A 23,117-nucleotide genomic window follows, 5' to 3' on the forward strand; every position below is an offset into this window, starting at 1 on the left:
GACACCCTGAAAAATATCCTGAACTGTTGAATGTTAACCTTTTTTTCTTTTCAAAGTTTACATTGCCCTTATCGAGCCAATATGTAGTCTATTATACAGAGCCATTTTGTCCTGTGCACTTTGCCACTGTGTGTTACAGCAGACTGTATGTTCGTCGAGTTTAAACTATCTCACAGCAGGAGATCTTAAATCTAGTTGCACATTACTTTTTTACTTATCTTGGGTATTTTCTTACAGGTTGAGAATGTCTACAAATCCCTTACCAATTTGTCACAAGAACAACAGATAACAAAGCTGTTAATGCTTAAACTGCGATATTTCACTCCTAAAGAAATAGCAAATCTCCTTGGATTTCCTCCAGAGTTCGGTATGTAGGATACATGCAGAATTCAGCCTTCACGTATTAAAACTTTCAAAAATCTTTAGGGACTTGTGTGTCTAGGACTTGCCTAAACAAATGGGTTCAAGAAACCTCTTTCCTTTCCTGATCATGCCATTTATGGCATCTTTCTGCCCTCTTTCCCCTCATAACTGCCTCATTTGGTTCTCTCCTGACTCATTCTCCCTCTCTCTAACTCCACTAGTGGGCCACAGAGGTTGGCATGGCTAGAAGGGTCACATTGGCAACTCCTCGCCTCTTTCCACAGATGGCTGTGCATAGCGTCCCCTTTCCAGCTTATTTTCTTTTCCAGAGGTCCTCTCCTAATGACCCCACACTAGAGCTTGTGAAAGAATGCTTTCGATTGCCTTTTTTATAAATTAAAAGGCAGTTGAGGGATTATTTTGGAAGGGTGGGGGTGTATTTGTATTTATTCTCCTCAGAGATACACCTGTGTCAGCTGTGTACCCCTGTCCTTCCCTACAAGGGGTAGGTGGAGAAAGAGGAGGTGGAGAGGCTGCCTAGGAAGGAGCTTTCATAATGGAACGAAAGGGGGACTCAGAAGATGAAATTGACACATGAGATGAATTGACACAGAATTGATGAAAGATTGGGGATCTACAGGAAGGAATCTCAAGAACAAATGGGAAGATTTAGTTGTAGAATGAGAAAGTCAAAGGCCTAACTCCATTGGCAGTCCAGGAAGTCCAAGGACTGGTGCTCTGAAGAGATTGGACATACTGCTTTGGCCTTCTCAGAGATGCTCCAGCCCATCTCCCTGATCCCACTACCAGGGCCAGTCCTCTCAGCTCTGAGGAGGCTGTGGGTTTCGTAGGCCTGGGGTGGGCATGCTCCCAGTACCTGGCTGATGGGCTGGGAGAAAAACTGACCTCCCTAGCATGCTTCCCTGGCTAGAGAAGGAGGAAATGTGCTTTTGAGGACTCTGAGAGTTCGAATGCAGAAAAGTCAAACTTTGTTAAGTCCAATACTTTTGTAATATTAATATGGCACTATCCCTTAAATAAATAATGGATTTAATAGATCATGTTTCAAATTCTAAATAATGGATTTAAGCTGAGGTTTTGGAACACAACCATTTTGTACATAGGGAACAAACTGCCATTATAATTTGACTACCCTCTTGGTAATTGATTCTCTGAGCGTAGTCGCATCAACCAGGTTTATTTTGCACTCCCTGCCTCTTTCTTGGTGATCTCATTTTTGTCCCAAATATCCTGGGGAGTGTTGTTTAAGAAAAACACAAACTTTCCTTGTAGTTTTTGTCACAAAATGAGTGAGAGCATTACAAAACAAAGAGCTGAGAATTAGACTCAAGAATTCTCATTCCTAGTCTGCTTTCCTAGCTACTATTTTTTTTTCCTTTTTTCAGATGAGCAATCAGACATACTCTTGAAGACAGAAAAGAGATTAACTATCTAATTAAAATGAATTCCTCAGCTTTATTCCAGTGCTTTTTTGTTTTCAAAGGGCAGTAGTCACTTTGGTAATACTGAACCTTGGTAAGGAGCACAGAGCCCAGAGTCAGACTGAGGGATTTCATATCCCAGCCCCACCTTAACCGTTCCCTTCTTTAGTTTACTTGTCTGTAAAATGAGGATAATCATAACTCCTACTTCATAGAGTTATTGTGATAGTTAAATGAGTTCATGTATAGGAAATTTTTATATAATATCTGAGACATAATGTAAAATTTGTTTTAGCTTTCATTTTTAGAATGAGCCATTTATTTACTTTTTTTTAACATTTTACTTTTTTTATTTTATTATTATTATACTTTAAGTTTTAGGGTACATTTGCACAATGTGCAGATTTGTTACATATGTATCCATGTGCCATGTTGGTGTGCTGCACCCATTAACTCATCATTTAGCATTAGGTATAGCTCCTAATGCTATCCCTCCCTGCTCCCCCTACCCCACAACAGTCCCCGGAGTGTGATGTTCCCCTTCCTGTGTCCATGTGTTCTCATTGTTCAATTCCCACCTATGAGTGAGAACATGCAGTGTTTGGTTTTTTGTCCTTGCGATAGTTTACTGAGAATGATGGTTTCCGGTTTTATCCACGTCCCTACAAAGGACATGAACTCATCATTTTTTATGGCTGCATAGTATTCTATGGTGTATATGTGCCACATTTTCTTAATCCAGTCTATCATTGTTGGACATTTGGGTGGATTCCAAGTCTTTGCTATTGTGAATAGTTCCGCAATAAACATACGTGTGCATGTGTCTTTATAGCAGCGTGATTTATAGTCCTTTGGGTATATACCCAGTAATGGGATGGCTGGGTCAAATGGTATTTCTGGTTCTAGATCCCTGAGGAATTGCCACACGGACTTCCACAATGGTTGAACTAGTTTACAGTCCCACCAACAGTGTAAAAGTGTTCCTATTTCTCCACATCCTCTCCAGCACCTGTTGTTTCCTGACTTTTTAATGATGGCCATTCTAACTGGTGTGAGATGGTATCTCATTATGGTTTTGATTTGCATCTCTCTGATGGCCAGTGATGATGGGCATTTTTTCATGTGTTTTTTGGCTGCATAAATGTCTTCTTTTGAGAAGTGTCTGTTCGTGTCCTTTGCCCACTTTTTGATGGGGTTGTTTGTTTTTTTCTTGTAAATTTGTTTGAGTTCATTGTAGATTCTGGATATTAACCCTTTGTCAGATGAGTAGGTTGAGAAAATTTTCTCCCATTCTGTAGGTTGCCTATTCACTCTGATGGTAGTTTCTTTTACTGTGCAGAAGCTCTTTAGTTTAATTAGATCCCATTCCTCAATTTTGGCTTTTGTTGCCATTGCTTTTGGTGTTTTAGACATGAAGTCCTTGCCCATGCCTATGTCCTGAATGGTAATGCCTAGGTTTTCTTCTAGGGTTTTTATGGTTTTAGGTCTAACATGTAAGTCTTTAATCCATCTTGAATTAATTTTTGTCTAAGGTGTAAGGAAGGGATCCAGTTTCAGCTTTCTACATATGGCTAGCCAGTTTTCCCAGCACCATTTATTAACTAGGGAATCCTTTCCCCATTGCTTGTTTTTGTCAGGTTTGTCAAAGATCAGATAGTTGTAGATATGTGGCATTATTTCTGAGGGCTCTGTTCTGTTCCATTGATCTATATCTCTGTTTTGGTACCAGTATCATGCTGTTTTGGTTACCGTAGCCTTGTAGTATAGTTTGAAGTCAGGTAGCATGATGCCGCCAGCTTTGTTCTTTTGGGTTAGGATTGACTTGGCGATGCGGGCTCCTTTTTGGTTCCATATGAACTTTAAAGTGGTTTTTTACAATTCTGTGAAGAAAGTCATTGGTAGCTTGATGGAGATGGCATTGAATCTATAAATTACCTTGAGTGGTATGGCGATTTTCACGACATTGATTCTTCCAACCCATGAGCATGGAATGTTCTTTCATTTGTTTGTATCCTCTTTTATTTCATGGAGCAGTGGTTTGTAGTTCTCCTTGAAGAGGTCCTTCATGTCCCTTGTAAGTTGGATTCCTAGGTCTTTTATTCTCTTTGAAACAATTGTGAATGGGAGTTCACTCATGATTTGGCTCTCTGTTTGTCTGTTATTGGTGTATAAGAATGCTTGTGATTTTTGTACGTTGATTTTGTATCCTGAGACTTTGCTGAAGTTGCTTATCAGGTTAAGGAGATTTTTGGCTGAGACAATGGAGTTTTCTAGATATACAATCATGTCATCTGCAAACAGGGACAATTTGACTTCCTCTTTTCCTAATTGAATACCCTTTATTTCTTTCTCCTGCCTGATTGCCCTGGCCAGAACTTCCAACACCATGTTGAATAGGAGTAGTGAGAGAGGGCATCCCTGTCTTGTGCCAGTTTTCAAAGGGAATGCTTCCAGTTTTTGCCCATTCAGTATGATATTGGCTGTGGGTTTGTCATAGATAGCTCTTATTATTTTGAGATACGTCCCATCAATACCTAATTTATTGAGAGTTTTTAGCATGAAGGTTGTTGAATTTTGTCAAAGGCCTTTTCTGCATCTATTGAGATAATCATGTGGTTTTTGTCTTTGGTTCTGTTTATATGCTGGATTACATTTATTGATTTGTGTATGTTGAACCAGCCTTGCATCCCGTGGATGAAGCCCACTTGATCATGGTAGATAAGCTTTTTGATGTGCTGCTGGATTCGGTTTGCCAGTATTTTATTGAGGATTTTTGCATCAATGTTCATCAAGGATATTGGTCTAAAATTCTCTTTTTTGGTTGGGTCTCTGCCAGGCTTTGGTATCAGGATGATGCTGGCCTCATAAAATGGGTTAGGGAGGATTCCCTCTTTTTCTATTGATTGAAACAGTTTCAGAAGGAATGGTACCAGTTCCTCTTTGCACCTCTTGTAGAATTTGGCTGTGAATCCATCTGGTCCTGGACTCTTTTTTGGTTGGTAAGCTATTGATTATTGCTACAATTTCAGAGCCGGTTATTGGTTTATTCAGAGATTCAACTTCTTCCTGGTTTAGTCTTGGGAGGGTGTATGTGTCGAGGAATTTATCCATTTCTTGTAGATTTTCTAGTTTATTTGCGTAGAGGTGTTTATAGTGTTCTCTGATGGTAGTTTGTATTTCTGTGGGATCGGTGGTGATATCCCCTTTATCATTTTTTACTGCGTCTATTTGATTCTTCTCTCTTTTCTTCTTTATTAGTCTTGCTAGCAGTCTATCAATTTTGTTGATCTTTTCAAAAAACCAACTCCTGGATTCATTCATTTTTTGAAGGGTTTTTTGTGTCTCTATTTCCTTCAGTTCTGCTCTGATTTTAGGTATTTCTTGCCTTCTGCTAGCTTTTAAATGTGTTTGCTCTTGCTTTTCTAGTTCTTTTAATTGTGATGTTAGGGTGTCAATTTTGGATGTTTCCTGCTTTCTCTTGTGGGCATTTAGTGCTATAAATGTCCCTCTACACACTGCTTTAAATGTGTCCCAGAGATTCTGGTATGTTGTGTCTTTGTTCTCATTGGTTTCAAAGAACATCTTTATTTCTGCCTTCATTTCGTTATGTACCCAATAGTCATTCAGGAGCAGGTTGTTCAGTTTCCATGTAGTTGAGCGGTTTTGAGTGAGTTTCTTAATTCTGAGTTCTAGTTTGATTGCACTGAGGTCTGAGAGACAGCTTGTTATAATTTCTGTTCTTTTACATTTGCTGAGGAGAGCTTTACTTCCAACTATGTGGTCAATTTTGGAATAGGTGTGGTGTGGTGCTGAAAAAAATGTATATTCTGTTGATTTAGGGTGGACAGTTCTGTAGATGTCTATTAGGTCCGCTTGGTGTAGAGCTGAGTTCAATTCCTGGGTATCCTTGTTAACTTTCTGTCTTGTTGATCTGTCTAATGTTGACAGTGGGGTGTTAAAGTCTCCCATTATTATTGTGTGGGAGTCTAAGCCTGTTTATAGGTCACTCAGGACTTGCTTTATGAACATTTATTTACTTTTATAATCTTTATTTCATAAATATTTTCCTAATTTTTTAAAATTTTAAATGGGTAAAAAAATTTTTCAAAGCTCTCTGAATATGTATGTATAATACTTAGGAAAACAGCCTTTGAAATTACTGAACCTCCTTTTAAAATACGTGATATGTTTGTGGCGTTGAGCTTACCCTGATGTCACCACTGAGCAGCACCGTGAGACAACTGTCCCTCATGTGTGTTTCCAACATTATTGACCCTGGGTCCAAAAATGGGCATTGTTTGAGCTGTTTGTCTACTGGCAGTGATGGATCGGCATTGATCCTTCCAAACGCTCTGTCCTGGTTCTGTGACTGGTGGTGCGTATTCTGCGGTAGCGGGCCTTTGAAGAAAAACACTAACCTGCCCTTATGGGTGAAAGCTGATATCTTGACCTTGTTCATCCTCTGTTTCTTTGTTTTTAATGATTATTATCGTTATTTTTAATGTATCTAAGTTTTTTAAAGGTTGTCTTTTAACTTAAAAAATTTTGTCATTTTTTTCACAAGTTGTTAGGTTGGTACAAAAGTAATTTGCCATCACTTTCAATGGCAAAAACTGCAGTTACTTTTGTGCCAACCTAATAGTTTAGATTTAAAGAAATATGCACAGATGCTTTACTTTCAGTGGCAAAAACTGCAATGCTTTTGCGCCAACCTAATAATTTAGATTTAAAGAAATATGCACAGATGGGCACACACACACACACACGCACACACACACGCGCACACACACATAGATATAATTTGTACAAATCTTACTTGTTTGTTTTCAAACCTTTCTTTCCTTCTGAGGTAATTGTAATATTGCAAAAGATCATCTCTGGGATAGTCTAAAAGCCTGCTTGTAGGTGCATTTGTACCTCTGGCTACTTGGAAGTAAATAATTTTAGATAAATAATGTGCTTGCCTAAGATATTATCTTTAGAATAGAAACTTTATGATCATGTTTAATTGCAACAGTAATTGCTGTTATGTTATTGCAGTTAATAAAATGTCAAGTGTCGATGAAGCAACTTTATTGTAACTAATTTTACCTTCCTGTCCTCACGAGTATATGAAATTTTGCTATTCTTAATACTAATTTTTTTTTCATTTTCTTATGTAAGTTATTTTTCCTTTATTTCCTTGCTATGCTAGAGTATGCTGAATGTGAAATCCTGACATTATAACTAACATTATAGTGCACACTCTTGTACATGGACAGTCTTTTACGCTGATATTTGCAAGGCCTTCTTCCAGCATATGAGGGATCCATGGGCCTTTTTGTTTTAAGAAAGGAATGTAGCAAATGGAAGTCCAATATGAGAAAGGCAATTTGTGGAAGCAGAGTGTAAAAACAACCATGGGGGACTTGTATCCAGAATATGTAAAGGACTCTTACAATTCAACAATTAAAAAAAGAGAAATCCAATTTTAAAATGGGCAAGGATTTGAGTCAAAATTTCTCCAAAAGGGATAGATAAATGGCCAATAAGCACATTAAAAATATGTTAGTTAGTTTTTAGGGAAATGTAAATCGAATCACAATGTGATGTTACTTCATGCTCATTAAGATGGCTAAAATAGAAAAGACAATCCATAATAGTATTGATGAAGATGTGGAGATATTGGAACCCTCATACACTGCTGGGTGTGAATGTAAAATGGTGCAGGTGCTTTGAAAACCAGTCTAATGGTTCCTCAAACATTAAACATAGAGTTACTGTGTGACCCAGCAGTTTCACCCCTATGTATATATCCAAGAGAATTGAAAATATATGTCTATGCAAAAGCATACATGAATGTTCATAACAGCATTATTCTCAACAGCCAAAAAAGTAGATACAATCCAAATGTCTATGAATGAGTGAATAGAAAAATAAAATATGGTAAATTCATGCAATAGAATATTATTCACCAACAACAGGGAATGAAGTATTAGTACATGCTGTGACATGAATGAACCTTTAAAACATGTTCAGTTAAAGAAACCAGACACAAAAGACAACATATTTTATGGCTCCATTTATATGAAATATAATCCAGTAGACACCCCTAGAAACAGAAAGTAGATTAATGGTTGGGGGCAGGGAGGTAATAGGGAGTGACTGCTAATAGGTATGAGATTTTTTTTTGAAGTAATGAAAATATTCTGGAATTAGATAATGGGGATGTTTGAAAATCTCAGTGACTACATTAACAACCTCTTAATTGTACACTTTAAATGGGTGATTTTTATGCTATGCAATTTATATCCATAAAATGATTATTAAATCAAAGAAAGAACTGTGAAATAATGGCAGGCACAGCTTTTTAAAAAAGTGCACTAATACATGTATTTCTCTGAGTTCTGTGGATATTATATGTGTACGTGTGTGTGTGCTGAGCATAACACATAATGTGATGTGTTACTATCTCACTGTGTAGGCAATATAATGTTATAGAATATTTTTGGCTCCAAATTCTCTTCTGTTAATAAAACTTCATGGAGACCTTAGTGATTTATTTATGAAATGACCGCTGTGCCCTTACTAAAGGATACATCCTTTCATCTCTGGAAATTGTGATTACAAATGGTTTCTTTAAATTGTTCTTTGTCTTTTTAGGATTTCCTGAGAAGATAACAGTGAAACAGCGTTATCGCCTACTTGGAAATAGTCTCAATGTGCATGTAGTAGCTAAACTAATCAAAATCCTATATGAATCATTTTGAAATAACTCTGAAAGATGGTCATGTGATATTCCTTCATTTTCAGAGAGTAATTCTGAAATTCTGTTTTGAACTAATTCTGGTGATATTGAACTAAATTATTTTAATCTGTCTTTAATAAGAAATTTGGATTTTATAAAAAAAAATCCACGTTTCCTCAAATTTATGTTACTGTATTTTGTAAAATACGAACTATTGTTATGCTTTATGGAGAGTATATTTTCATATGAAACTGGTAAGTATATATGTGGAATATTCTTTTTAAAAATGATTTTATAAACAAATCAAGGAGCACTAGAGCTTTAGTGTCTACATGAGTATCTTGTGAAGTGTCATAACAGGCATAACATATTTTTATATTAATTAAAGAAGTTTTTTATTTCTAATTTTAAAATAATGATTCTAATTCTAGCCCATCGAATGTTTTACTTAATTTCCAATCCTGTAAATATTTCTTTATTTCATCTAAACAAATGCATATGATGTGTAAACCAAATTATCATTATTCAATTTATATAGCGGTCTGAAAATATGTCAGGAAAAATAATCCTAAATGTTTGATTACCTCTCCATCAAGCGGCCACAGAAACTGTTGGTGCACATTATCTACATTTTCCTCAGCCTCTGTCTGAAGGAGAAAACTCGTTTTTCCTTCTTCATTTTGTATGTACTTTCCTTTTGTTGGCTATTATCAAAGCTTGTTTTTGTCTTCTCAGCTTCTGAGTTGAATTTGCCTTTGCACGCTGAGGAATGTAGCATGATGTTAAGATTTCAGGGTGGAAGCTGCCCTCTGATCCCATGTCATATGATACTACTCCCCTCCCCCAGTTGTTCTTTATTGTGGCAACATACAGAGTGTACTCTGAATTAACTTTTATGACTTTTAACTTTCTCTGTCTCTCTTCCTCAGCAGACGTCTTGGAATTAGGGTTTCTAATCAAACTAAGTCTTGCATCATAAATTCTATGGTTTGTGATAAAAGCGAGTGACAAAGAGAAGAGAGATGAAAAGAAACAAGTCCAGAAATCATATTACAAGGTTTTAATTCAAATTTTTCTTCTTAAAAATCAAGTATTTTGAGGTGGATAAATTGGAAGTTTGTGCATTGCTTTTGGGAACGTAAAATGGTTCAGCTACTGTTGGAAAACACTATGGAGGTTCGTCACAAAATTCAACATAGAATTACCCTGTGATTCAGTGATTCCACCTCTGGCTATAGACCCCAAAGAATTGAAAGCAGGGACTTGAACAGATATTTGTACACCAGTGTTTATAACACCATTATTTACAGTAGCCAAAAGGTAGAAGCAGCCCAAGTGTCATCCCATTCACCCATGCATGGATACAGGAAGTGTGTTCCGTGCATGCAGTGGAATAGTACCAGCCTTCCACAGGAAGGAAATTCTGACATATGCGGTGACACGGATGAACCTTGAGTACGTTATGCGAAGTGAAATGAGCCACTATGCGGGGAGGGAGAATGGGTAGTTATTGCGTAATGGATACAAAGTTTCTGATTGGGGTGATGAGAAAGTTCTGGAGGTGGATGGGGAGGATGGTTGCACAACAGTGTGAGTGTACCTAATGCCACTGCAACTGTATATTTAAAAATAGTTAAAATGATAAATTTTACATTATGTATATTTTACTGCAATTGAAAAAATCATACTCTATTACCAATTTTTCAGAACTCATAGATAAATATGAATATAGGGAAGCTGTAAGCCAGCCCATATACAGAAACTATCACTATCTACATTTTTCATATGTGTTCAGACAGAGCCTAGTACAAGTCTCATAAATTTCAGTAAACAATCGCAAATTATTTTGGCACATTTTCATGTAGGTTCTGTTCACTGCTGAAATATTCTAAATAAAATGGTTTAGAGTTTTACTGTAAGTACGAATAATTATGCTATAATTATAGTATCCCACATTCCGTTGAGCAACATTATACAAAATAAGTGTCGAGTTACTGTGCACCAACTATAAACACTTGAAGGGTCTGTAGAGACATTTGCTTACAAACTGGAAGACAGAATGTAGCTTAGTGGAATTCTTAAATTATGGAAATGTATTCATAGGAAGATGGTGATTCTTGCCCTTAATTCGTAATTGAAAATATACAGTAACAAGCATAAAACTCACATCTTAATGAAGATGTATCTACCAGTGTCATTCAATTAGCAGATGTATATGTATGCATAATTAATTTGGCAAATGTTATTTTATGGAATATTTGCTATATGGTTTTGGTAATAATGCTGTATATAAAATTTGCGCTGGAAATTCTGTTTCCTGATATTTGGACTTGTACATTTATTCAGATGTTAGAAAACATAGCTTCTCATTTTCAGGAGAACTATGTGTAATTCAGTCTTCAGCATACCTAACAGTAAACTGATTTTTCATTCACCTTTTACCATCATCCCTGCTCTTTTAAATGGCTTGCCAGATAATTCTAAGGTATTTATTACCCTGCTTCATATTTTTAGTATGTCTTCAGGATCCAAAACTAATTCTAAAAGACGACCAAATCAATTAATGTAAACAAAATGAGTCATAATTGGAAAATGATTTTGAAGAGGTGGGTAGTCATTGTAGGAGGGGTCAGAGCCTGACAATCCTCAGTGGCAGGCAAGAAAGAGGGATGACAGCATCACCTTCACAGAGGACCCTGGGCATGGTGCTCTGGTTGTTAAATCAGACCTGCACCATGGGCACTGCCCTGTGTCTGGAAAGATGAGAAAATACCTCCAACCTTCAGCCAACTTATTCTTCCTCAAAAAGTAGAGCCTTCTAAAGAGGCAAAAACAGTAGTTGAAATTGTGAACAGTGAGGGTCCACCCAGCACTTTTTTAGAAATTTGAGGGTAAACTGTTGCTTGAAATGATCGGACTTTTCAAAGAGGTAAAGTTACTTAGTAGAGAGGCTTTTAAGTTGCCCTGAAAGGCTGTATTGCTACCATGTGGGATGTAAAATTGGATGGGGTTAGAGATGAGTGCAGGTAATTCAACGCATTGGTAGGGGTGGAATTCCTCAGCAGAAATCACCATCTGGGTTTTGCTCCCACCTCAACCAAGTTCAGGTCTAGAGTGATTAAGTTGGAGACTTCTGAGGAGAGAGAAATGAACTAAAGATATATACAACTGATTTAATTTTAGCTATAGCAGAACAGAACAAAGAAGCAACCACGTTTCATCTAACAGCAAGCACCTACTAAAGGATGCATTCTGCAGGCCAGCTGTATCTGCATCCAAACCAAAGTCACTCTGGTTGCTCTTTTGCTTTGATAACTTAAGAGTTTAGAAACAAGAGGTTTCTAAAAAAGCCAACATAACACATTAAGGACCAAATTTTAATCCCACATAGACAAAGAGATTAAAGTGGGTTTTCCTGAATTGCTTATGTTACGAACAGAAGGTTACCTTGTCATAATTTGGCCTTTGGCTTGGGATTCTAACTGTTTTAGGCCACCATTTATGACACTGACTTACTAATAGCTTTGGACTTTGAAACTGTGTGAGGGTCATATAGCCTCAGCAGTTTTCTTGTAGCATGTGATTGCACTGAGATTATGTAATTTTTAAAGACATGGCCTTTGGACCTCTGTCTACTAGTTAATCTCTTCCATCTACCATTCAAATGTGCTATATACAACTATCATATCAACTTCTTAGCAAGCACTTTTCTGGTCCTCTGTCACACCCACCAAGATGTCTAGTTATGCCTTTCATTTGAGAGTTTCTCTTTGCTGTTTTTTTTTTGAAACTGAGTCTTGCTCTGTTGCCCAGGCTGGAGTGCAGTGGTGTGATCTCGGCTCACTGCAATCTCCCCCTCCTGGGTTAAAGTGATTTTCCTGCCTCAGCCTCCCTGGTTGCTGGGATTACAGGCACGTGCCACCACACCTAGCTAATTTTTGTATTAGTAGAGATGGGATTTCACCATGTTGGCCAGGCTGGTTTCGAACACCTGACCTCAAGTTAATCCACCCACCTTGGCTTCCCAAAGTGCTGGGTTTTACAGGCATGAGCCACCACGCCCGGCCTCCCTTTGCATGTTTTTTAAAAAGGCATTAAGCATCTTGCACATGTTCTTTCATTTCAGTTTGCCTGAGTCAACCTGTCTGCATCATTTTCCCTTTCACTATTTCTTGTCTTTGCTGGTGAAATATTAAAGCTTCAGTTTAAAAAAAAAAAAGTCTTTTTTGTTGTTGTTGTTTCTAGCTTCCATTTCTCTCTTTAGGCTGTCTAGGAACATTTTAAGGTACTCATGCTCTTCAAAATCTTACACAATCAAGATCCAAACTCCATCATCATTTGTGTCTTAGCTTGTGAATTTATTTCTTTTTAAATATATTTGTTCAAGAAATATGAGCATGTGCAACGAGCTGTTTTGGTTTTGTATTCCCCAAGTTCTCATATAAATTGGCGTTATATTTACCATAGATTCTGAGTCTTACTTTCAGCCACATCCAGCACTTACTGAAGTCTCCCTCAAGTACACCACACTTGACTCCTAAAGCTTCCAAAATCTCATTTTTCCTATAAATATGAGACTGGAAATTTTCACAAAAATTAGAAGATAGGAACTGAGTTCTCCCATGGAACTCTCTTTTGAATAACCCTAGGGTTTTTTCATTTCTTTGCTTGTACCTAGCATGGCTTCAGTGTTTACTTCAAATATTTGCTCTGTATTTTGTTTGCATTTTGATTTCTATTTTTATCAGTACAGATTGAAATTATGAGTGTACATAGAGAACACGTTTGTTTAGCTAAATTAGCTCTACAATCAGATGAGATCACCTAGAGGGTCAGAGGATGAGAGTGAAAGAGAGAAAGAGAAAGAGAAGAGCAGAGGCTTGGAGCTGACTTATCTGAAGATACCATCCTCAGGTCTCTTCCTACCCTTCACTTTTCATGCCATTTTTCTCAGAGGTTCTCACCCTTTCCTGCAACTTCAGCCATTTTGCCGATGACACCCAGATGACTCTAAATCTGCTGTTTTCCTAAGTCCTATTGTAGAATCTTCATGCTGGGACATTTTTAACTTGGATATCTTGCTATTCAGGTTGTATCAAATTTGCATCAAATTTAGCATGCTTGCAACCTAAGCACCCTCCATTCTATAGTCAGTTCCACTCGTGACTTTAATATTTATGGTACGGTTAGTCTCCAAAGCTTCCAAGTTCAAGCCTCCTAACCAAAGATCATCTTCATCTTCCTTCTCACTCTGCATTCCATTGCTCAGCTTCTGTTAAAATGGCCTTCCTAATGCAGGCCTCTGAACAATCACTTATTTTTAGGAAAACTTATAAAAAGTCACTGAGATTTAAAAACACCCACACATATATTTGCAATCATATTTGTGTGCTTGGTTAAGCATATCGACATTTAACAGATTTGAGCCTTCTAAATTTAATCTAGCATGAATGTCGTTTTTACTAAATATTTGCTATTTTACTCACTTAGCTGGTTCCTTACCCAAGTCTAGTTAAGTTTCACATGTGAAAAAAATGACTGAAAGCACCTAATGGAATGTGATACTCCTTGTGTAGTAGAAATGAGTTGAGTTTCATATTTAAGAGCTGATCCTATGAATGAGTAGACAATAAGCTGAATAGTTGTTACGATCTGAGTTTTAAAAATGGAAAATGTTTCATGTTTTAGAGAATGTAAACTTCTACAAGGGCAGAGATTGTTAAAACATTTTCCGCCCAGTGACTTCAAACAGTACTGGCACATAGTAAGCACTCAATAAATATTTGTTGAATGAATGAATGTAGGAACCTTACTGGAGTCAATATTGAAGCTACATAGAAAGCATCACACTGTGGAGTTCAAACAATGTCTTGAAGTTGTTCTCTTGAAAACTATTTAATTTGTCTGTTACTGCCACTTCTTCCATGCCCAGAGGAACAGCCAAAGTTACTCAAGTCCGGAACACATGATTTAAAAAATAATTCTGGGATAGGCTTTTGGCTTTTGGAAAGTAGTGCAAATAAAAATTTTTAAAATAGTGTATTCTGACTTCTGGTCTTGACAAGAGAGTGTAGATTTATTTCTCCGTGCTCTCCCTGGAAAGTACAATTATAAACTCTGGGTAAGTATAATTATAAAATAATGCAAGAGGAATCAGAAGGAGAATTCTGAAAGGTGGGAACAGGAAGACACACTGGGCAGGGACCCCAAGACTAGAGGAACAGCATGGTTCCAAGACATCTGACCCCTCACCCAACAGAGGAAGGTTACCCAGGCTTGGTGTTTGCCAACCTACAACCACACAATAGAAGGCATCCCAGAGAGGCTCATTCCTACAGAAGAGGGAACTGAAGTCCAGTCGGTAATACCAGCTGAGTCTGCCTCTACCAGCACGGGCGTATATCAGGAACCCCACTGACAAACATCCAGACCTGAGACTTGTGTTTTGTGCTGAGAGATGAGCATCCAGGGGCCTCTGGCAAAAAGCATCTAACCCAGGAAGATTTTTTATTACCTTGAGCCCAAGACTCCCTTCTCCCAGAGGTGCCACGGGACCTGGCTTGGGGGAAAATCCTTTCCCTAAAGCAGCATCATGAAGGACCATTCGGGAGCCCCAACAGCACCAGATCAAGCAGACCAAAACAACACTGCAAAGGCTTTAAAAACTAAATTACCACTGCAGTCATAGCCCACAAAAACTAAGCCAGGGCTTGCATGCTAAACATAAACGGAGTGACTGCCTACTAAAAATAAAAGATTAAAATGATAGACAAAATGTTCAGGATATGATGTAAAATAGCCTGTCATACCAAGAACCAGAAAAATCACAACTTGAATGAGAAATGACAATCAACAGATGACAACACTGAGACAAATCAGATGTTGGAATTACTTGACAAGGATTTTAAGCAACTCATAAAAATGCTTCAACGGGTAATTACAAATTGTCGTGCAACAAAAAATAGAAAAGCTCAGAAAAGAAATAGAAGTTAACAAAAGAACCATTATGGTAGGTGCACTATTTGCCAATTTTTAAAAATAGAAATAAATGGCAGTTATGTAACTGAAAAATACAATAACCAAATAGAAAACATTCTGTGGTAACAGATAATTTGATTAGATCCTGGACATTTTGTCTGTTACATTAACTTTATTTTCAGAAATTTAATTATGATGTGTCTTGGCATGAATTTCTTTCAAAGTGGCAGATATTTCAAAGTGAATGTAATATTCTGTTTGGTGTTCATTCACCTTCTTGAATCTGTACATTTATGTCTTTTGCTAAATTTGAGATCAGTAGTAGAGGAAATGACAGAAGATAGAAATCAATGAACCTGAGGACAAATCAGTAGAATTTACCTGATCTAAATGATAGGGCAAAGATAGGCTGACAAAAAAAATTAACAGAGCCTTGGGGACCTGTGGGACAATAATATGTTTGGGGTGCCAGAAGTAGAGGGGAAAAAATGGAGCTGAAAGAGCGTTCAAATAATGGCTGGAAACATCCCAAATTTGGCAAAACCTTAAAAGCAGCCGGAGGCTGGGTGCGGTGGCTCACACCTGTAATCCCAGCACTTTAGGAGGCCAAGGTGGGCAGATCACAAGGTCAGGAGATAGAGACCATCCTGGCCAACATGATGAGACCCCATCTCTACTAAAATACAAAAAATTAGCCAGGCTTGGTGGTGCATGCCTGTAGTCCCAGCTACTCGGGAGGCTGAGGCAGGGAAATGGCTTGAACCCAGGAGGTGGAGACTGCAGTGAGCCGAGATCGTGCCACTGCACTCCAGCCTGGTGACAGAGTGAGACTCTGTCTCAAAAAAATAAAAATAAAAGCAGCTGGAGAAAAATGACATGTTGCTATGGGGTGGGGGACACAATTTGGATGACAGCAGGTGTCTCGTTGGAAACCATGAGGACCAGAAGGAGGTGGCATTGTCAGCTATGAATTCTATATCTAGCCAAACTAACCTTCAAGAGATCTCTCTTATATCTATATATGTATAGATAACATATACCTCTATGCAGCTCTTTACAATTATTATGAGGGAGAGCAGGTAGTTACATGGAATTAGGCTTTTGTGATATGTGAAATAATCAAAGATGAAAGGAAGAGACCTAACATATAGCTAATGATTATAACTGTGAAATTATTCATCTAAAAATAGATTGGAATAAAATAATGATAGCAGTTATGTTAGAGTAATAGCATTTTAATTTTTCTTGTTTATATTTTTCAATTGAATGTAATCTTACTTTTTTGTTGTTTTTGTTTTCATCAATGTGGCATAATATTAGTTTTATAATTTAAAATGTTCTTTCTTTCAAAACACTCAATTTCAAGTCTTTACGGTAGAGTCTGGTCATTGTAAGCTTGTAAGTTGCTACCTCATTTGCATCTTGATGCTATGTAATATAATCCCCTCCCCTGCTGACTTTTTTCCTCCAGAGCAGAAGCTACATCTTGCCCATTTGTGTATCCTCAGTACCTTTCTCAGATGCTGACAGATAGTGGGTGCCTGATAAATAATAGTCCAATTAACTGACTTAGATATGAGTATGCTGAGTATGATAATAGAATTGTAGGTGCTTTCATGGCTTGGGGGTTTGTTTGAATAATTCTGTCAGCTAAAAAGAAGAGAAGTGCTGGGCATGGTGCCTCACACCTGTAATCCCAGCACTTTGGGAGGTTGAGGTGAACAGACCATGAGGTCAGGAGTTCAAGACCAGCCTGGCCATGATGAAACTCTATCTCTACTAAAGGTGCAAAAAAAAAAAAAAAACTAGCCGGGCATGGTGGCACCTGCCTGTAATCTCAGCTACTCAGGAGGCTGAGGCAGGAGAATCGCTGGAACCTGGGAGGCGGAGGTTGCAGTGAGCCAAGACTGTGCCATTGCATCATTCCAGCCTTGGTGACAGGGCAAGACTCTGTCTCAAAAAAAAAAAAAAAAAAAAAAAAAAAAAAAAAAAAAAAAAAAAAAAAAAAGAAGCGCATTAGATGTTACTGGAAGAATATTTAATGCCAAAATTGTGTATAACTCCTAGGGTATTGTTTATGTCTCTTCTAAACATAGTCTAGGAATTGTTGACAAAGCTTGATTTAGCAGTACTTCCGTAATAAATATAGTCCAAGTCACTATAAAGAAAACATACAAAGGTGTTGTGTTTTATAGATCTTAGAATAATGGCATTGAAAAAGACAGAAGTGAGGTCATCTCATCCTTTCTGCCATTGATGACAACACCTTAAATCTTCCCACAGATCTATGTGGCACTTCAATTAACAAATCCCCTGGGAATGATGCCCCTTTGTAAGGCATCAGCCTTGTTAAATCACTTCTCCCACCATAAATCACATCCATAATGCAAAGCTTCCTCTCACAAGATAAAGATGCCTGTGTGTACTGCTTCTGCGTCTATCTTCCCAATTAAAGGTACAAGAGGCAGAGTCTGAAGAGTGCCAAGTATCCCCAAACTTTGTTTTCGTTTTCTTTTTCTTTTTTTTCATTTTCCTTCCCAAAAGAGAACCAAACTGTTTTTTACCTCCCCCCCTCGGTGGTGACATTCTCACCTCTCTTGCTCTCCTCCCCTAATAGAACACAAAATATTGTCACAAAGATGTACTTTCCCCTTTTCCTAAGATCAGATCCAATATAAGTTGTTTGCAGTTATTTACCACCTACATTTCTTCTGTCATTCATGCTGAAGTCTGAGTGCAATCAGACGTTTTCCTTTGATTATCGTATGAATGGTGTCTAAATATTTAACTTTACCGCTTTGTTTGGGGAATTTTAGGGGTCACCAAGTAGAAAACTCATTTTGTCCTTTTTAGGTTGATTTGGAACAGGATGGCAGGAGGGTTCACCTATGGTAAACTCCGCTTCACTGCTTCACACCTTCTTGGAAACCAAGCTTGGATTAATCCAATGGAGTTGCTGAAGTCCCCATTCCGGGAGCTGTTGGAGGTAGAGAAAACTCTGTTGATTTTTTTACTAGCTTTTGGAGCCTTTAATCCTTAGCAATTAATATCTCCTCTGCTATGGCTGATCCTTAACCACTCCCTGTCTCACAATGATGCAAGACCCTTCAGTGCATATTTTATGTTTTCTGTAACATTTGCTTGAGTTACAATTAGGAAGCTGTGTGTGCACACGTGTGTATACATGTGCCATGAACACCCCTGTGCTCGTCCTCCAAAGCCCTATTCCCCTATTGCGTTTCTCCCTCTGGATTTGAATTTCGTTATTTTATTCTCATTGTTTATGAAGGGATTATATTACTTAAAAAAAAAACTTGAAAAAAGTGGAAAAGTTCTCCAAACTCTCAACAATTTGCTTTCTCAGTAAAAGCTCTGCCAAACCTCAGTAATTTAAATGGTAATGATTAACTCATAATTCTTTTTCATTCTACTCAAAGATAATTGTAGTCATCGTAGTAATGAGCATGGAGAACAAATGTCTGCTTTATGTGCCCTGAGCCAAAACCACACTGCTTTCAAAAAGATCAGTTCATCACAGTAGTAGACTTGGTAATTTCCTAGGTGGTAATGCACTTCCCATGAAACGAGCAAAAGAATAGTTTTAAATGTACCTTGATTTCCATAATTATTTTATGTAATCCTTCATGGAAAATGAATGAATTGGAACAATGTTATATTGCCCCAAAATTTTGCAGAAAATCACAAAACTGACATATGTAAATGTATCTTTTAAGCAATGTTACATCCCTGAAAAAGAGAATGAATTAAGTGTCATGAAGGTTAAAAGATCGTTATATTCACAAATGTTTCCATTAACGACTAAAAACCAGATTAATTCTACAGTGTTCTGTTTTAAACTGATATGAAAATGAAAAGGGACTAAAAAAAGCACGAAAGCCAGATTGAAGCTATAACATGTAATGGGAGCTAGCATTAGGGGTGTGAGAATCTTGCCAATTTGTCCATCCTCCAACGCACCTCTGCATCTCAACCCTCTCCTCATTTTTATGACTCCCACATTGATCCAGTCCTCCAGATAAATTCAGCTGGCCTAGCAGAAATATCACATAAGGATTATTGCACTCAAGATAAAAGAACATCCCCCTATTAAAAAGATCAAATCAACATTCTTTAATCTGCCACTTAAGGCCTTCTGTCGATGTCTCTTCCTTTACCCAGCCACTTTCCTCCAAGGTCACCCTGCTGGACAAGTGGAACAACCTTTTTTTTTTTTTTTGGCAGAGTTTCGCTCTGTCACCCAGGCTGGAGTGCAATGGCTCTCGGCTTGCTGCAACCTCCACCTCCTGGGTTCAAGCAATTCTCCTGCCTCAGCCTCGCCTCCCGAGTAGCTGGGACTACAGGCGTGTGCCACCATGCCCGGCTAATTTTTTTGTATTTTTAATAGAGACAAGGTTTCACCATGTTGGCTGGTCTCAAAGTCCTGACATCAAATGATCGGCCCGCCTTGCCCTCCCAAAGTGCTGGGATTACAGGCACGAGCCACTGGGCCCGGCCAGTGGAACCACTTTCTATAGTGTGCCTATACTGGGCCTTGGACATCTTTCCTAGTTTGGTACCTGCTGTTTACTTAACAGCATGTTACTGTGTATTCTGTGCCATCTTGTCACACTTGTCTTTGTAATGTTGCCTAACTCCAGCTCTCCAGATTTGTACATTATGACTTTATTGTAAATCAGAGAAACTCAATAAATTTACTTCTTTCGAATTTCCCCCATGGTCAAGGACTTCGTATATCTTCACTAAATGCTTATTCAGCCTCTAAAACAATGGAATTTAGATAAAGCTGGTAGGAATAAAAAGTGAATCTTGGTATAAAAAATAGCAGTGAAATATACTAATGTGGCAATGAGATGCTCTTCAAGAATTTGGAGAAAAATATAGAAGATAAGAGGGTAAGTAAAGTCTGTACACCTATTATAAAATCTCCATCACCTCTACTAGTCAGGTAGAAAACTGGAGAATTTTTTTCTAGACAAAGTGAACGTCTCCAAGGGAAATTGCCTTCAAAGATGGGCATTTGGGGTTCTCCAGTGAAATTGTCAGTTTGCCATTCAGTTGCTCTGTGGCAAAGCCTACCAGTTATAAGCACCACCCATGCACACAGAGCCTACAATCTGCTCTGTGATGTCTTATTTTTAAATGTCAGTGAACATATAAGGATCCATAGGTATTTGAGGAAAGCCTCTAGCATGAAATAGAAAGACCTAAACCAGCAAACAAATGGGAGAAAAACAACTTAGAGAAAACAGAGCCTATACAGGAAACAAGAAAGCGTCAAAAAGCAACTATCTAAAAATTACTAGATGATGTTACAACTACGAAACAAGAACAAAAAAGGGGTTTTTAAATTTAAAATGATAGCAACATTTTAAAACAAATTACTAGAAAATTAAAAGATAAATACTTTCTCAGAAAGTATGACAAAACAAGACAAAGAGGTGGAAAATAGAAAATTATTTAAAAATTGGAGAATCAATCTAAGAAAAATGTAGAAATGGAAATGCAGACGCGGTGGCAGGGACCACTTGACTCTCTTCATGAGTGAAGGTGTCTTCATGCTTCTAGGTCATTTTAATGAGTGTACAGATAATTGGCAGGGAGGGGGATCTTTGTAAAATGAGGATTCTAATTCAGCAGGTTGGCGGTAGCACCTGAGATTTTGCATTTCTGACATGCTCCTGAGTGAATGCCTGTGCTGGGTCTGTGGACCACACTTGGAGTAGCAAGGTTCTAGTCTACGCCATCTCTACATCTTCCCCACTCCCATCTTACCCCACTCCCATCTTAGATGGTTAAACCACTTGCAGAGAGTGAGGCCTGTGAAGCAGCAAAGAGTGGTGGATGTTCCTTAGAGCTCTATGTATCCAAATCTGAACTATCTTTCCTCCAAAATCTCCTTCCCCTGATTATTCTCTTACTCGATTAATGACATCTTTTTCCTTCCAATTTTCCAAGCAAGAAGCCTCTGCATTAACTCATTAACTTCCCCCTAGTTGTTTTTTGTTTGTTTTTGTTTGTTTTTGAGACAGAGTCTCCCTCTGTTGCCCAGGCTGGAGTGCAGTAGTGCAATCATGGTTCACTGCAGCCTCCACCTCCTGGGTTCAAGTGATTCTCCTGCCTCAGCCTGCCAAGTAGCTGGGACGACAGATGCATGCCACCACGCCTAGCTAATTTTTGTATTTTTAGTAGAGACAGGGTTTCACCATGTTGGTCAGGCTGGTCTTGAACTCCCGACCTCAAGTGATCTGCCCGCCTCGGCCTCCCAAAGTGTCAGGATTACAGGCATGAGCCACTGCACCCGGCCAACTTCCCCCTCTAATAGTTCTAATGAAATATTAACTGCCCAAGTATTTCTTTAGCCTGTTTTCTGTATATCTTTCTCACTGTCTCCTCATCTGACTGTCCATTGCCTTAAGCCTCCCCATGTCACATCTCTTTAAGTGTACTCTAGGCGGGCGGATCACGAGGTCAGGAGTTCGAAACCACCCTGGCCAACATGGTGAAACCCCGTCTCTAATAATAATACAAAAATTAGCCAGGCGTGGTGGTGTGGCCTGCAATCCCAGCTACTCGGGAGGTGGAGGCAGGAGAATTGCCTGAACCCGGGAGGCAGAGGTTGCAGTAAGCCGAGATTGTGCCACTGCAATCCAGCCTGGGTGACAGAGTGAGACTCCGTCTGCAGGGGGGAACATGTACTCTAACCTCCTTACCAACTCTGGGTCTCATACATGGCTCCACAGGGATGCTTGTAAAATGCAAACATGACCATGTTAATCTCTTCCCTAAGAGACTCTCATAATTCTGCAGTATTAAAAGTAAAATCTAAGCTCATTAAAATGATATTTCAAAGTCCTTCTTGATTTGGCCTCCTGTTCATTTTTAAAACTTCATCTCCCACATATACACACTGCTGTAGCCCTGCCGAGCTACTTTCTACTGAGAAGCTTTGTGTATACGCCATTACTCTGCCTGAAACTCCTCACTCCACTATTCTACCTGGGAACTACTCAGATGGACTCCTGGGAAGCCTGCATTCCCCTTCCAGGCAGAGTTAATTCTCTCCTCCATTGTTCTCCAATAAAGGTCTCTCTCTCTCTCTCTCTCCCTCCCCTCACCTCTGTTTTTGTCCTTAGCCATATTCTGATTACCATGACCCCTTCTTAACCTTAAATTCCCCTCATGTGAAATTCTAGTATACTGGGATTAACTTTCATGTATGTTTTAATGACTATGGGAATTTTTATTTGTGAAGTCTGTGGGAATTATTTAAAGGAGGAGCAAAGAACTGAGCATTCAGAATATAAAGGGAGGAGAAGTGGATGTCACAGAAGGAGAAAAGGTTGCACAGAGATATCTTGAAAAACATAAAAAAACAGGAGAAAGGAGTAGTTCATTCTGATTCTTACAACCACATTCAGGTGGTTTTGGAAGGAGGGAGGCAGGGAGAGAAGGGAGCTAAGACTTCTGTGAGAAGGGCTGTGGAGCCAGGATGAGGGAGAAAGAAAAAGGTGAGACCATGAGACAGGACCCGGAGCAGAAGTCAGCAGGTCATGAATTATGGATGAGCAGTACACTGAACATTTGGG

The 23,117-nt window shown here is 38.5% G+C and overlaps 1 protein-coding gene across 7 annotated transcripts in view; it reads left to right on the plus strand.

Annotated features, from left to right (window-relative positions):
* The window catches only part of TRDMT1 (tRNA aspartic acid methyltransferase 1), a 61,456-nt gene extending 50,601 nt beyond the window's left edge, over positions 1-10,855 (plus strand). For 6 of the 7 annotated variants that reach the window (XM_030819241.1, XM_030819242.1, XM_030819246.1 and 3 more), the window contains 2 exons: positions 238-367; positions 8,448-10,328. In XM_030819241.1, the coding sequence (XP_030675101.1) occupies positions 238-367; positions 8,448-8,554 (237 nt within the window). In that variant the 3' untranslated portion in view covers positions 8,555-10,328. Of the gene's footprint in view, positions 1-237; positions 368-8,447 lie in introns of all 7 variants that reach the window. The other variant, XM_003257684.3, reaches the window with a different exon arrangement.
* Positions 10,856-23,117: the final 12,262 nt, after the last annotated feature.

This window comes from Nomascus leucogenys, chromosome 9 (assembly GCF_006542625.1).
Source record: "Nomascus leucogenys isolate Asia chromosome 9, Asia_NLE_v1, whole genome shotgun sequence".
NCBI lineage: Eukaryota > Metazoa > Chordata > Mammalia > Primates > Hylobatidae > Nomascus > Nomascus leucogenys.